General features: G+C 67.3%; 2 protein-coding genes across 2 annotated transcripts in view; one reads left to right on the top strand and one right to left on the bottom strand.

Annotated features, from left to right (window-relative positions):
• Nucleotides 1-6991: 6991 nt before the first annotated feature.
• Nucleotides 6992-8354, bottom strand: EMIHUDRAFT_450891 (hypothetical protein; the record flags this gene model as incomplete). Its single annotated transcript, XM_005773396.1, has 2 exons — nucleotides 8124-8354; nucleotides 6992-7971 (listed from the first exon to the last, which is right to left on the bottom strand). A coding segment is annotated over exon 2 (978 nt), but the record flags the coding sequence as incomplete, so codon positions are not given.
• Nucleotides 8355-13502: 5148 nt separating this feature from the next.
• Nucleotides 13503-15145, top strand: part of EMIHUDRAFT_208129 (hypothetical protein) — a gene marked incomplete at both ends in the record, with an annotated part of 2502 nt that continues 859 nt past the window's right edge. Inside the window, one exon of the mRNA XM_005773395.1 lies at nucleotides 13503-15068. Coding sequence (XP_005773452.1) covers nucleotides 13503-15068 — 1566 coding nt within the window. The remainder of the gene's footprint in view (nucleotides 15069-15145) is intronic.

Below are 15145 nucleotides of genomic sequence, written 5' to 3'. Positions count from 1 at the left end.
AGCCTCTGTGGTCCCCTACCTTTAGGCACTCGCCCGAGAGGGGGCCGGAGAGAGAGTGTGGGCGCGGCAGGGAGCGGGACCGAGGGAGGGAGCGGGAGCGCGAGCGGGCGCCTGGCGGTCGGCGGGAGGAGAGGCGGGACGAGAGGTGGGAGGAGAGGCGCGGCGGCGGCGGCGGCGGCGGCGGCGGCGGCGGCGGCGGCGGCGGCGGCGGCGGCGGCGGCGGCGGCGGCGGCGGCGGCGGCGGCGGCGGTGAGTGGCGACAGGGCCTCTCGCGCGCGCAGAGCCGCGACGACGCGCGCGCGGAGCAGGCGGAGGGGTTGCGGCTGCACTTGTCCGACACAAACGCGACCGGCTACGCGTGCGTTGCGCGGAACGGCTCGGGCGGCTTCGACGTCGACTACTGGCGCGTCGTGGAGGGCGGGGCGGGGGCGCGGGAGAAGGTTCTCCTCGGCCCCTTCGGCACGGCGGTGGAGGCGGCGGTGGCGTTCGCGCGCGAGGTCGGCGAGGCCCAGGCGGCCGACAGGGGCGGCGGGGAGCGGCGGCAAGAGGAGGACGCGGGCACGTCGAGATTGGTGCGACCGAAGCGGCCGCCGAAGGACTCATTCATCGAGGTGCTGGTGGAGGCCGAGGAAGTACCGGCGGGCGTCGAGGCCAACGAGGACGGCGAGGCGTGGATTCCCTTTCAGGTGATTGGAGGGCCAACCGGCCGCTCGCGCTCGTTCTTCGCTATCAGCCTGAGCGACTTCGATTTCATCGACGAGTTCCACATGACGGAGGAGGGCACGGGTTGGCGCAGGATGAGCTCCCCGCCTCCCGACCGCTGCGTCGCGCTGTTTGCGCGGGTTGCAGACCCGTGGGTGTCGCTCGTCAAGGCCGACCATGGCCGGCTCCGCAGCCTCGGCTTCGAGTCGCCCTACGACCCGGACCAGGTCGCGCGGCGCATCTTTGCCGACGATAGCGGGCTGCTGAAAATGGCGCTGGAGCTGGTGGCGAATCTAGCAGAGGGCGAGTTGCAGCGCGATCTCGAGGAGGCTGTCGCGCCAGCGGTGGCCTCGGTCATGAGCGGCGGCGGCAAGGACGACGCGGAGGAGGACGCGGGGGCGGCAGTCAGCTCGGCGGCTTCTGCGAGCGTGGCGGCGCCAGTGCAACAGATTGTCAAGGTCGGGCGCTTCGAGGTGAACCTCGACCGCCTCCTCGGCTCCGGCGGGTTTGCCCAGGTGTTCCGCGCGGTCGACCGGACGACATCGCCGCCGCTCTACGTGGCAGCCAAGCGCGACGCGGCGGCGGACTTGCGCAAGGAGGCGCAGGCGTTGGAGCTCGTAGCGGGCCACCCGGCCATCATCGAGCTGCACGGCTTCGTCGAGAGCCCCGACCCCGGCAAGGCGTTCCTCTTCCTCGAGATGTGCAGCGGCGGCGAGCTCTTCGAGCGGGTGAGCGACGGAGGCCAGCTGTCGGAGCGAGCGGCGCGGCCCATCGCCAAAGGCATCGCCGAGGCGCTCCGCCACTGCCTCTCGCGCGGCGTGGTGCACCGCAACGTCGGGCTCGAGAACGTGATGCTCTCCGCCGAGGACCCGAGCGCGATCAAGCTGATTGACTTTGGTCTCGCCTGCACGGTGCGCTTGCTCCATCCCCGCCTCCTTTCCTTCCCGCTTTGCTGCGCACTCTGACCTCTCTCAGCGCGGCTGTAGCCAGCAACCCGACACCCACGCGACTCACCCCCCCCCCCCCCCTCCCCCCTCCCCCGCCCCAAAGGTGCCGCTCGCGCCGAACGGCAGCCCCAAGCCGGTGCTGCAGTACGACTGCGTGGGCTCGACGTCGTACATGGCGCCGGAGCTCTTTTTCGCTTCTGAAGGCTACCACGCACCTCCCGTCGACTGCTGGGCGTACGGCGTGCTCGTCTTCTCCCTCCTCGCGGGCTTCTTCCCCTTTGAGGAGGCAAAGGCGTCGGACTGGCGGTACGCCAAGCTGGCGCAGAGCGTCGACAGCGGAATCGGCCCTTGCGACGCCATCTTCCGCATGTACAACCGCTCCTGCCCCTTCTCGCCCGCCGCGCGCGAGTTCTGCGACGCCCTCCTCGTCATCGACGCGAATGCTCGCGCGACCATCGAGCAGTGCCTCGAGCACCCGTGGCTGTCGGCGCCGCTGCCCACCGCCACCTCTGGCATCGCCACTGCGGCCGCTGCTGGTGACAAGACGACGGTCCCGGCCTTTGTCCCCGCCCCCGCGGCTGCCGCCAGCTCGGTGGAGGAGATGGACGTAGAGGAGGCGCCGCCGCCGCCGTCGCGGGAGCCTCCGAGGCTGGACGCGGAGGGGGAGCGGCAGCTCGCGCTAGCCCTCTTCGCGACCTCCAAGCAGGACGGCGCGGCGCCTCCCGCTGAGGCGCCAGCGGCTGAGCCTGGTGCGCGCATCTCCCCCCATCCCCCCCCCCCCCCACCTTGCGCCAATCATCGCGCCACCCTCGTGCCACGCTTCGCTTCACCCCCCGCCATACCTTGTGCCGCGGCGCACGCTGCACGCTTCTGACCTGTCCTGTCCCCTTCCCGCGCAGACGCGCCCGTCGGCTCATCGTCGTTTGACACCGGCGCTTCCGCTTCCGTGCCTCGCAAAAAGAAGGCGGATGAGCCGTCGCCGTCGGCTTCTGCTGCCAAGAAGGCGAAGGCGGGCGGCAAGGAGAAGGAGGAGCAGTCCCCAGCGGCGCCGGCATCGCCGGCGAAGGTCGCCCTCTCCTGGCTGGAGCAGCTGCCGCTTCGCCGGCTCAAGGCGCTCTGCGAGGAGAAGGGGCTGCCGGCGTCCGGCGACTCGGAGGCGCTGGCGGGGCGGCTGCGCGAGAGCGGCGGGTTGGGCGTGCCGCAGCTCGAGGCGCTGTGTGAGCTGGTCTGCGTCGCCAAGCAGGGCAGTGCGGCGGAGATCGTGCGGCGCATCGGTGACATGCTGAGGCGCATCGGTGCCAGGCTGACAGCTGATCCTTCGGATCGCGAGTTCGTGCTGGCCGTCGTGCGGCGGAACAGCCATGCGCTGCACTACGCCTCGCAGGAGCTGAAGGCGGACCGCGAGGTGGTGCTGGCCGCCGTGCGGCGGAACGGCGATGCGCTGGAGTACGCCTCGGAGGAGCTGAGGGCGGACCGCGAGGTGGTGCTGGCCGCCGTGCAGCAGAGCGGCGAGGTGCTGCGGTACGCCTCGCAGGAGCTGAAGGCGGACCGCGAGGTCGTGCTGGCCGCCGTGCAGCAGAGCGGTGTAGCGCTGGAGTACGCCTCGCAGGAGCTGAAGGCGGACCGAGAGGTGGTGCTGGCCGCCGTGCGGCAGCGCGGCAGTGCGCTAGAGTACGCCTGGCAGAAGCTGAGGGCGGACCGCGAGTTCATGCTGGCCGCTGTGCAGCGGAACGGCTGGGCGCTGCAGCACGCCTCGCAGGAGCTGAGGGCGGACCGAGAGGTGGTGCTGGCCGCCGTGCAGCAGAGCGGGTTCGCGCTGGAGTACGCCTCGGAGGAGCTGAAGGCGGACCGCGAGGTGGTGCTGGCCGCCGTGCACCAAGACGGTGAGGCGCTGGGGACGGCGAGGCGTTGGAGACAGCAGCGCGGCGAGGCGCTGCAGTTTGCGTCTGAGGAGCTGCGGGCGGACCGCGAGGTCGTGCTGGCCACCGTGCAACAGGACGGTGATGCGCTGGAGTACGCCTCGGCGGAGCTGAAGGCGGACCGCGAGGTGGTGCTAGCCGCCGTGCAGCGGAGCGTCATGGCGCTGCGGTTCGCTTCGAAGGAGCTGAGGGCGGACCGCGAGGTCGTGCTGGCCACCGTGCAACAGGACGGTGATGCGCTGGAGTACGCCTCGGCGGAGCTGAAGGCGGACCGCGAGGTGGTGCTAGCCGCCGTGCAGCGGAGCGTCATGGCGCTGCGGTTCGCCTCGCAGGAGCTGAGGGCGGACCGCGAGGTGGTGCTGGCCGCCGTGCAGCAGAGCGGCGAGGTGCTGCGGTACGCCTCGGAGGAGCTGAGGGCGGACCGCGAGGTGGTGCTGGCCGCCGTGCAGCAGAGCGGCGAGGTGCTGCGGTACGCCTCGCAGGAGCTGAAGGCGGACCGAGAGGTGGTGCTGGCCGCCGTGCGGCAGAGCGGCAGTGCGCTAGAGTACGCCTGGCAGAAGCTGAGGGCGGACCGCGAGTTCATGCTGGCCGCCGTGCAGCAGGACGGCTGGGCGCTGCAGCACGCCTCGCAGGAGCTGAGGGCGGACCGAGATGTGGTGCTGGCCGCCGTGCAGCAGAGCGGGTTCGCGCTGGAGTACGCCTCGCAGGAGCTGAAGGCGGACCGCGAGGTGGTGCTGGCCGCCGTGCGGCAGAGCGGCAGTGCGCTGGAGGACGCCTCGCAGGAGCTGAGGGCGGACCGCGAGTTCATGCTGGCCGCTCGACGTGTGCGGCAGCGCGGAGATACTATCGACAGCGCGGAGATATCGTGTTTGCGGCTGTGAAGCAGAACGGCAATGCGCTGCGGTTTGCTTCGCAGGAGCTGAGGGCGGAGCGTGGATGGCGGCGGTAGCTCGGCGGGGCAGCCAAGGCAAGCGCGCAAGCCGCGCTGTTGCTACTCTTGACGATTGAGTGAAGGGATTTTCGCTTTGTCTGTACGGCACTGTACTGTTTGCCTCGCTGACACACTCATAGAGCATGCGGTGGCCGAGGGTGTTGTACTAGTGTTCACTGACTGTGGTACCGTGGTCGGCCGATAGGGCATCGAGTACGTTACTGCACTGCAACTTTGACGTACATACTGCTTCCCGCGCAACACGTACTTCAGACCGCGCCACTGTCGCTCCAACCACGTAAGAAACCTACTGTGTCGCTCACAGACACGACCCGCACGCCCGGCTAGAGAGGCCCGCCGGTGGTGACGGCGATCTCCACCGGCGCCGATGCCGCTGGCGCCGCCGCCGGCGCCGCCGCCGGCGCCGACGCGCGCGCCTCCGCCCCCGCCCCCCTGCCGCTCTCGGCCGCGGGCTCGAGGCGGAGTTGTGTCCACGGAGAGGGCGACTTGGAGCACTTGGAGTGCAGTCATTAGCCTCATATCCAGGGCCGGGGAGAGCTGAGAAGCGCACCCAGCGGGCCGGATGATCGGGATCGGGTTGCGGGCTCGCACCCCGTCTGTTTTCCTTTCCTTTTTTCTCTACAACCCCCTCTCTTTTCCTCTCTATTTTCCCGGGAAAACTCCGTGGAAATCGTCAAATTTTGGGCGCTGAGCCGAGTCTGAGGCTGGTTTGGGCCCAAAATCATTTACCCTGCGACCGCCTGGGTATTTTGTCGATTTCCTCAATTTTGCCTCAGATTTTGCCCCAGACCAGCTCTCAGAAGAAGGGAAAGTCGCGAGAGTTTCCAGAATGGAGCACCAAACACCCTCTGTTTTCCCTGGAAATTTCCGGATAAACGCAAAGTGCTGGGTGCCCTGGAGTTTTCTTTTTGTTTGCCGGAAACCTGCAAAAGCCCAACACCTGGCAACGGCCAACCGCTGGTCGCTGCCAGCGTAGAGTATCGCTGCTGCGAACGACGAGTTAGCAGTTAAAGCCGTACGTCAAGAGAGACGGTCCTCGCGACACCCTCGCTCGCGCGGTCTCCTTTTTTGTGTGCGCTAATTCCCGCTAAAGCCGTACGGCTTTACCCATACGACCCCCAAGACTAAAACGACACGTACGAAGTTTTACACGACGTCAAGGACGAAGGATGCTCGACGAAGGAGATGCCGCCGGCGCTCCCCTTGTGCAAGGGACAACTACCGCGACATGCAAACTCGAGGGCGTCGAGGTCGATTGCGCACTCCTTGGACGAGCCCGGCATGGCGGCGGGCGCCGGTGAAGGGAGCTCCGGCGGGGCCGGCGTTGGCGGTGGCGCGGGCTCGACCGGCTCGAGCGGCGTCGGGGGCGCGGGGACCGGCGCGGCCGCCGCCTCGGTGGCAACGGCGGGCTTCTAGTCGGTGCGCGCGCGCTTGGTCTTGCGCGCGCCCGACTTGCGCGCGCTGGGGCGTGCGTGCGCGCCGAAGTCGTAGTCGTCGGGCTCGCGCTCGGCGCCGTCCTCGAGGTCGGACTGGGCGTGCTCCCGCTCCAGCTCCGCCAAGCCCAGCTCGAGCTCGTCCTGGCCCATCGCCTCCTGCTTGGCAGCGTTCAGCCATGCCTCGCGCTCTTGCGTCTTGATGGCCTCGAACGCCACGGCATCGGCCTTGCGCCGCGCCTCCTGAGCGGCGGCGGCGGCGGCGGCGGCGGCGCGGCGGCGAGGGCGCACGGTAGCACCCGCCGCCGGCGGTGCGGGCTCCATCGAGGGCTCGACCGTCCGGCTGTCCTCAATAGCCGCCGCCGCCGAGGCCGCGACGCCGTTTTGCGCAAAACCGGGCTCCGCCTCGTCGTCGTCGGAGCCGTAGCGGACAGTCGAGTCGCTCAGCTCCGCCTCGTCCCCGGCCTCGCCCATCTCCGAGCCGGTCTCGCTCAACTCGGTGTCGCATATCGGCATCAACGTCTCCTCCGCCGCCTCCGCCTCGACGCTCTGCGCAACCTCGCCTGCCTCCGCCTCGTCCACCTCCTCCGCCGCATCCGCCTCGACGCTCTGCGCAACCTCGCCTGCCTCCGCCTCGTCCACCTCGCCCGCCTCGTCCGCCTCCTCCGCCTCGTCCACCTCCACCGCCTCGTCCACCTCGTCCGCCTCGTCCGCCTCGTCCGCCTCGTCCGCCTCGTCCGCCTTGTCCGCCTCCGAGTCAATCTCGACCTTGGCCTCAACCTCCGCCTTGCGCTTCGCCATGTCGACCACGTCCTCCTCGCCCTCGTCGGACGGCCGCGGTGCGCGAGGAGCCGGCGGAGGGGGGGCCGCGTTCGGGCGAGTGACGGACGACCAAGCGAGGCTGCTCTTGCGCCCGACGTGCCGCGACGGGGGCATCGGGGCGGCGCGCAGGGGGGAAGGAGAGAACGGCCAGCTTCTGGGGCCGCCGGCCGGGGTCGCCGGCGTCGGCGGCGGCGGCGGCGCGCGCGGATACGAAACGAAACGGTAGGGACTCGGCGCCCAAGTCGGAGGGCCGTAGCGCCGCTGCGGCGACGGCGGCCGAGGCGGGGCGCGCTCGTCGTAGCCGCGGCGCAGCGGTCCGTCCACGAAGCTGTAGCGTGGCGGGCCGCGGCCGTCGTCGAATCTGCCGCGCCTTGGCGGCTCGTGACCGCCACCAAAGCCGCCACGCGGTGGCGGCGGGCCGCGGTCTCCAACGCCGCGGCGCGGAGGAGGGCCGCGCCACTCGCCTCCGTAGCCGCGGCCGGGCTGGCCCTCGCGGTCGTTGAAGGTCCAGCGGTCGCTTCCGTGGCGCGGGGGGCGGTCGTAGCCGCCGCGCATCACACCCCCGGGCAGGCCGTCGCGGTGGATGAGCACAGAGCCCCGTGGCTCCATCCGCACCGGCACGCATGGGGGCGTGCGCGGGGGGGGCTGGCTCTCTCCGAGAGCCTCTGGCTCGGCCGGTCCGGCCTGCTTGGCTAGGTTGGCGACGGACGGCTCGGCGGCTGCTGGCGGCGGCATTTGCGGAGCCGCCTCGCGGAGGAGGGTCATCTCTCCGCGGCGAGCACTTGCGGCGAGCGCGAGCGACGACACGTCGTCGTCGCTCCCGCCGTTGCTCACGGACACCTCGACCGAGAGCATCGCGGTACCGCCGTGGGGGTTGAAGACGGCGTTGTCGACTGCCGGGCCCGTTGGCGCCTCGACGGCGACGTTCGCAAGAAAACCGTTCGGCACGGGCGGCGCCGGCATCTCTTGGTAGCGGTGGTGTTCGACACGGGGGTCATCGCTCAGCGGGAATCGCGTTCGGGCCCTCTTCGAGGCCGGGCTCTCAACCTCCGCCGCGAAGCAGAGTGCGCGAGACGTCGGCGGGCTCCCTGCCTCACCGAGAACGTACCTTCCACGCTTCTTCCCAAGCTCGTCGGGCGGCATCAGGCCCGACGGGTAGCGATCGTTAGCGGCCGCTCGTGCGCGATTCTGCATGCCTGCGAGGCGTTGCAGGGCACGAGTCGGGTAGAGCATGTGCAGGCGGCGGCGCACGTGGCGAGGCGGGAGGAGGGAGAGAAGGAGAGCAAGCAGGGGTGGCGAGGGCGGCGGGGCGCGGAGGCGAGGCGCGACGGGCGAGGGCGCGGCGCACCGAGGCGCGCTGGACGGGGCTGTAGCGAGGGCAAAGCCGCAAGGAGCAGAGAGAGCCCTCAGGTTGGTGGAGGCGGAGCTGGAGCGCTGGAGCTGGAGCAGGTTGGCGAGGTGGAGCAGGTCGGTCGGAGTGGTGGAGCGGCGGCCAGGCCGGCCAGCCTGGGTGCCGGCATAGCTGCAGGGAGGGCGAAAGCGGCTCGCGGCCGCCGCCGTCGCCCGCGGCGGAGGTGGATTCCGCACGCGCGGACTAGCACACACACCGGCAGGACGAGGCAGAAGAGAATCTTACAACAAAACATTAGCTCCGAGTAGAGGGGGCGCTCCGCTGCTAGGGGAAACCTGGAGCGCGGACTAACCCTCGGAGACCCGTGTTTACTTTACGGCCCTTTCCCTGCGAACGCGCACCCCCTGGGCTAGGGCTCTCTTGCCCGCAACCCGATGCCAATCATCCGGCCCGCTGGGTGCGCTTCTCAGCTCCCCGGCCCTGGGTGTGCGGTTGCCGACTGCACTCCAAGTGCTCCAAAACTCCCTCGCACAACACTGGGCACGGGACTGGCGCGCACTGGCACGAACACAGGTACACCACGGGAGCCGCCTAAGCGACTCCTGCGAGGGTGGCGAGGCACTTAGCTCCGTGCACCCGCCCACCCCCGCCACAGGCAAGCTCATTCACGACCTGCTCTGCGATGGCCGTGTGAAGAACGACTGAGATGCGCTGCTTCTGCAGCCCCAGCCAGCTCTTGGTGGTCCAAGTCACCTCATCGAGGTACTGGGCCCGCGTCAGCTTGTTCTGTAGCACGTCCGCCGCTCTCCGGAGGATCTCACGGACCCCCTTTCCGAACCCGCCGAACGATTCGAACAGCAGCAGCTGCACTTCGACGCCCTTGTCTTCCCTGGCGTAGCGATAGTCCCCGCCGTAGGACGGTATGCGGCGGTCGCCGCCCACCACCCTGCCCCCCCTGGTATGCCAGCGCCCAGTCCCTTGCCCTCTCTCGCCCTTGCTCTTCCTCTCCCCCTCCATGCCGCCCCCCCCGTACCCCTCCCCCTCCCCCCCCCCCTCCTCCTCTCCCCCCCCCTCTCCCTGCCCCCCACCTCCCTCTCCCTCCTCGCAGTAGGGCCCATGCCCCATGACCATGTTCCGGTAGAATGATTCAGTGTTGCCGAAAGCGACAAAAGCGCCCTTCCGACCGTGCTCCCCGCTGCTGCTGAGGGAACAGACGACCTTGACGTCTCCGCAATAGTGCGTGCCGTGCGAGCCAATGTTGTCCGCGTCCACGTCGGGTTGTTTGTTGTAACTCTGACCGAGGTGGGCTTTCGGCTCCATTCGCACAGCGGTGCCCCACGCGGCGCGTAGGGCGAGGATGAGGCGTCGAAGCGTGTACTTGTGTCTGGTGTTGTGGCCCTGCTGCGGTACGTTGACAGCAGCGTCGCCATACTCGTCGTGGGTCTTCCCATTCCGAGTCTTCTTGCCCGCCGCCGCGGCCTGGCAGGCCACGTCGAGGGGGAGACCCAGGCGGCGCTGCACCGAAAGACGCATCGCCCAAGTCTCCATTCGCATGTCATCCCGCATTGGGATGGCGTTGAGGAAGGCGCCGGCGCCATCCTGGCTCACCGCCACGAAGCGGACTGCCTCCCGCCAAGCCGCATGCCTCGCCCGCTCCCTGCCCTTGGCCTGCGCCTTGCCCTTCTTGCCGCGAGGAGCGGACCGCGATCCCTTGGAGCCCTCCTGCCTTAGCTCGAGGGCGAGGTCGCGCCAGTTCCTGTTGTGGACCACCGTCGTGAAGCGCCGCTGCGCCTGGTGTAGGAACTCGTGCTTGGACGTGAACTCGGCGAGGGGCAGCAGCTCCTTGGCCTGGACGAGAGTATGCGGACGGAAGCGCGAGAGCGCCACCCTCGTAGCCGGCTCCGGCGGCCGCGCGGAGGCGCGCAGCTTCTCGCCCTCGTCGGGCTCGTCCCACGGCTCCACCTCGACTTCCGGGGGCCTGCCCGTCGTGCCACCGACCAGGTCAAAGTACTCCGCCTCCGTCTTGTCGTCCCACTCCTTCCACGTCGCCGTGATCTCGCCGTGCTCCTTCTTGAGCCTGTCATGCGCCGCCCGCAGCTCGTCGAAATCGGAGCCCGGCGCCTTGCTCACGTCAAGGTCGCGGAAAGGAGCATGCAGCTGGCGCATGGGCCCAGCGACGAGCGCCCACGTGCCAATCCACGCCGGCTCGCGAATGTCGACGGCAGAAGAGAATGACGCGACGTCGAAATGACAAGGGAGAGGACGACGAGAGTGGGACGGCCGCGAGGTGGCATGAAGGTTGCAGCGAGAATCGGCGAGAGACTGCGAAAAGAGATAGGAAGAGGCAGACTCCCTAGGGTGGGCGACGGCTAGCGCATCACACTCCTCTCCTTAAAATCCCTGTGTGGTGGCGGCGTGCCGTCCTCCCATCCCTCCCTTGGGTTGTCTGTTTTCTTTCTTTCTTTTACCGGCTCACCTGCGAACAAGAAAATCTGCTCGGATCGGCCGCTGAATGCGTTGTTTGGCAGGTGCGTCATGCCCTCGGGCAGCACCGCGTGCCCGCAGGTGAGGACAACCTGCCAGCCGCCCACGGTCAATATCTCGGAGCCGCCGGCGGTCAACATCCCGGACGCGATGCCGGTGCGATTCCGGCGATGTTTTCTTTTTTGCGAGGCTCTGGCCTCTGGACAGACTGTTGTTCATCTTTCTACATACATACATACAGGCTAGTTAGGAAGGCGCCCCCAGGGCTAGGGCTCTCCAGCCCGCAACCCGATGCCAATCGTCCGGCCCCGCTGGGTGCGCTTTTCTGCTCCCCGGCCCTTGGTGTGAGGTTGATGACTCACTCAAAAAGAAAGAAAGAAAGCAGGCAACCAAGGGAGGGATAGGAGGACGGTACGCCGCCACCACACAGGGATTTTAGGGGAGAAGTGTGGTGTTAGCCGTCGCCCACCCTCGGGCGTCTGATCACTCAAAAAGAAAGAAAGAAAACAGACAAACCCAGACGAGGGATGGGGGAGGATCACTCAGAAAGAAAGAAAACAGACAACCCAAGGGAGGGATGGGAGGACGGCACGCCGCCACCACACAGGGATTTTAGGGGAGAAGTGTGGTGTTAGCCGTCGCCCACCCTCGGGCGTCTACCACTTCCTATCTCTCTCCGCAGTTTATCACCAATTCTTGCAGCGACCTTCATGCCACCTCGCATTCTTCCCACTCTCGTCGTTCTCTCTCCTGCTGTCTCTTCCCCTGACTCATCGCTCTCCTCGGCCTCGTTCTGAGACGCCGCTGTCGTCTGCCGATCTCTTGCTCTCGCTGCTTCTCTCGCCTTTCTGCGTAACTCCGCTCTCCTCTCCGCGTATTTTGGTCCCTCGAGTTTATCGAGCATTCCTCGCGCAAGGACCACATTTCTGACTCCCACTGCGAGCATATCCCGCCCTGTCATGTCGTTGCTCAGGTCCACTCTCGTTTCGAGCACTTGTACCTCAATGGTCGGTGTTGGCACTGGGGTTCCCTTCGGGTATATTGCTCTGGGCCGGCGCGGGGCCCCCCGGAGGCACCGTGCGCCGCGCCGCAGTGCGGAAACGGGGCTCCGGCTCTATGAGTCTCTATGAGCACCGACTTCCCGATTAAGCTAGGTTAATCAGAGGGCAGATTTGGAAAGATCTCGAGGAGTACATACAGATAGACCCTCCAACCATCAGAAAACTCCGACCTGATCGGTCGTACTGACCGCCGACAGATTCACTCCAGACAGCAGACAGGCCGACGTCTGCACGCGGCCGGCCGGGCGAGAGGCTTGACACGATCCGACCCTGCGACCCTGACGCTGCTGCTCTAGCTATCAGCCATGCACTGCTGACTGCTGCCACAATGTGCGACCTGTGCTGGCCCACTTGGCGGCCTTCCCGGTCAGTGGTGAGGCGCAGTTCAGAGCTGTCGATGGCGCGATGCCGCACTGGTCCCACATTGGTGACACGATACCACCAAGTTTGCCGGTCCAAGAGAGAGGCACCGGCGCTGTCCTGAGAAGGTGCGTGGTCCCTCTTGACTGCCCATGCGCGCGAGGCTGTGTAGGCATAGCCTCGAGAGTGCCAGCAGCCAATCCGAGGCGACGCGCATTGCGCCAGAAGCGTGCACACGATGGAAGGACACCTTCCTACTGGCCGTACGATCAGGTCGTCACTGAATGCTTGATACTAAGCCGCGAGCTATGCAGGTGATCAATTGTGCATCATGGCACGGTCAGCTGCGCCGACAGGCTGTCGCAAGGCGTGATAGCATGGCCGCCGAATTCCCATGAAAACAAGTAAAAAATGGCCAAAAAGAAAAAAATCCCGAAAAATCGGCGCCTGCGGCGGGCCATGGGACCCCATCTCCCCCCCGCATGGACACCCTCTGGGGCCCCCGCGCCGGCCCAGAGGTATATTGTGACAGCTGACGGCGGGATTTCCACTTTTGTTTCGTCCTCCTCGGGGTCGTCTTCCCCGGCTTCCTTGCGTTCGGCGTGGCTTACCCTCCATGCCGTGAACAGGCGCTTTATCCACTCTATATTCTTCTCTCGTTCCTCTGCCCGTGCCTTGGTCTTGTCGTTGTTTCGCACCCATGTCTGTATGGCCATCGAGGCTGCCTTCCCCACTACCTGTAGTTCACTCGTCACCTCTCCCGCGAGCTCCCCTCTCTTTCTTTCGGTTATGGTGTCCGTGAGTGCGGGCAGCGTGCAGGCAATCACGGGCGCTATTTTGTCGTACTCCCCTTCGGCGAGCGCTCCGAATCTAGACCCCATTGCCTTTAAGGAGGCTGCCCTCGCGCGTCTCAGGAATGTAGCGGTGTCCTTTGAGTCCGGCGCCGCCCGTTCGACTATTGCTGTCGCCCTCGCCGTGTGTTTGTCTAGCTCAAAAAAGGTTTCTTTGTTTCGATGGTGGAGCTGGAGCGGCCTTCGCGGCAGTCGCTCCACCTCCGCCGCGGGCGACGGCGGCGGCCGCGAGCCGCACCCGCCCTCCCCGCAGCCATGCCGGCACCCAGGCTGGCCGGCCTGGCCGCCGCTCCACCACTCCGACCGACCTGCTCGCACCTCGCCAACCTGCTCCAGCTCCAGCGCTCCAGCTCCGCCTCCACCCACTCCTGAGCCCAGTCAGGCATACCTCCTTGTCTACGCGCTCGCGCTCACCAGCCCAACACGTACAGCGAGGCGCGCGCCGATGACCGCCCCCGCCGCCTGCCCGACCTCCCAGCCTTCCAAGCCCACCCACTTCTCTGCAGCTACAGCTCTCCCCTCACGGCCGCGCGCCGCGCGCCTGTGCCATCCCTTCATGTCAGTCGTTGCGTCCGCGCCAGCAGCGACTAACCGATCCGATCACCTTTCCTTGATCGCAGATGCCACTACCAACCCTCGCGCTCCGGCACATGCAAGTGACGCCCAACTACATGAAATCCCTCGTCACCGCGCACGACTCCGCGCAGACGGCGTTCAAGGACAAAGCGGCCAACGCCAAGGACGCGGGTGCGACGGAGTTCAAGGTGGAAGTCCGCACGATATACGGCAAGACCGCCCTCCTCACCTACGACAACGGCCCGGGGCCCGTCGACGCCGTCCAGGGCAGCCCAACCTGCGGCACCGTCACGCTCGACTCCTTCATGGGCCCGCTCTTCAACCTCGGTGGCACCACCGCGCTGGGCGACGCCCGCAAGATCGGGCAGTACGGGGTCGGGGCCATCACGGGGCCACTCCGGATCGGCAAGGACGTGCTCGTCGCCACGCGCAGCGCCGACTACCTCTACTGCGCGCTGCTCTCCTCGTCTCTCATCCTGGAGGAGCAGACCGACGGCATCCTGCTTCCCTACCTCGTCTACAGCTTCGCCGAGGGCGTGTGGTACGAGAACGTGCCGGGCTCCTCCTTTGGCTTCTTCAACCGCTTCACCGCCTTCGGCACCGACTTCGGCCGCCCCGACCTCGACAAGCTCCTCGAGGTGTGCGTGGAGCTCTTGCCCGATGTCGGCGGGCTGCTTCACGTCATCTCCAACCTCGCCGACGAGATCGAGGTGGGCAAGGAGCGGGGCGACATCATGATGCCCAAGCTGGCGCACGAGTTTGACACCAGCCTCTCGCGCTACCTCTCCTACGCCTTCTACAAGTCCGGCACCGGCGACGACAGCGACTTCAAGATCACCATCAAGTCAAGGGCAGCCTCGCACCGCTCCGAGGCGGGCAAGGGGCCGTTCCGCGAGACGATGCTCAAGTGCAAGAGGACGCTTCCGCCGTACAAGGCGCACGGCACGTGCCCGAACACGCTGCCCATCGAGGCGGACGTGGTCGTCGGCTTCACCACCAAGGAGAACGTCGGCACGAGCTCCAATGTCGACGAGCTGCCGATGGGCCTCTGCATCTCCATCAACGGCGTGATGGTCACGATGTTCGAGCTACTGCCGAAGCAGGCGAACGGCTTTCGCAGCCACGCCTCGGTTGCCGACAAGGTCCGCACCTACTGGCACGGCCTGGTGGTGCTCGTCAAGCTCAAGCTCGCGGACGACAACAAGCTCGAGGACTACGGCCTGCTCATCAACCAGCGCAAGGACGGCTTCCAGGAGAACAAGGCGTTCACCAAGCTCAAGGCCGCCATCCTGTCCAAGGTGCTTCAGCAGTACATCCCTAACGTCGACTTCGAGCGGCTCGTGCCGACGCCGCTCTTGCTGGCCGGCCCTCGCTTCGGGTCCTCCGAGGAGGCGGTCCGCCACGTCAGCTGCGCCCGGTGGCCGAGCAATCGGCCTCCCGCGCCGGGGCAGTCTTCCGCGCCCTACAAGAAGGCGGCGCTGGCGATCCTCGGGCTGGGCGAGTCGTGGACCGAGCAGGACGCCAAGAAGCAATACCGCTCGCTGTCCTTGCTGCTCCACCCGGACAAGACGACGGCGCCGGGCCCGGCCTCCGCGGCTGCCTTCATCAAGGTGCAGGCCGCGCTGGCTGTGCTCGTGCCATCGGCGGGCGCGCCAGCGCCCGCGCCGGAGCCAGAGCCAAAACCTGC

The sequence above is a fragment of the Emiliania huxleyi genome (genome assembly GCF_000372725.1).
Source record: "Emiliania huxleyi CCMP1516 unplaced genomic scaffold EMIHUscaffold_34, whole genome shotgun sequence".
NCBI lineage: Eukaryota > Haptophyta > Isochrysidales > Noelaerhabdaceae > Emiliania > Emiliania huxleyi.
Note: the sequence above shows the minus strand (reverse complement) of the source record. Positions and strands in the feature narration are given on the sequence as shown.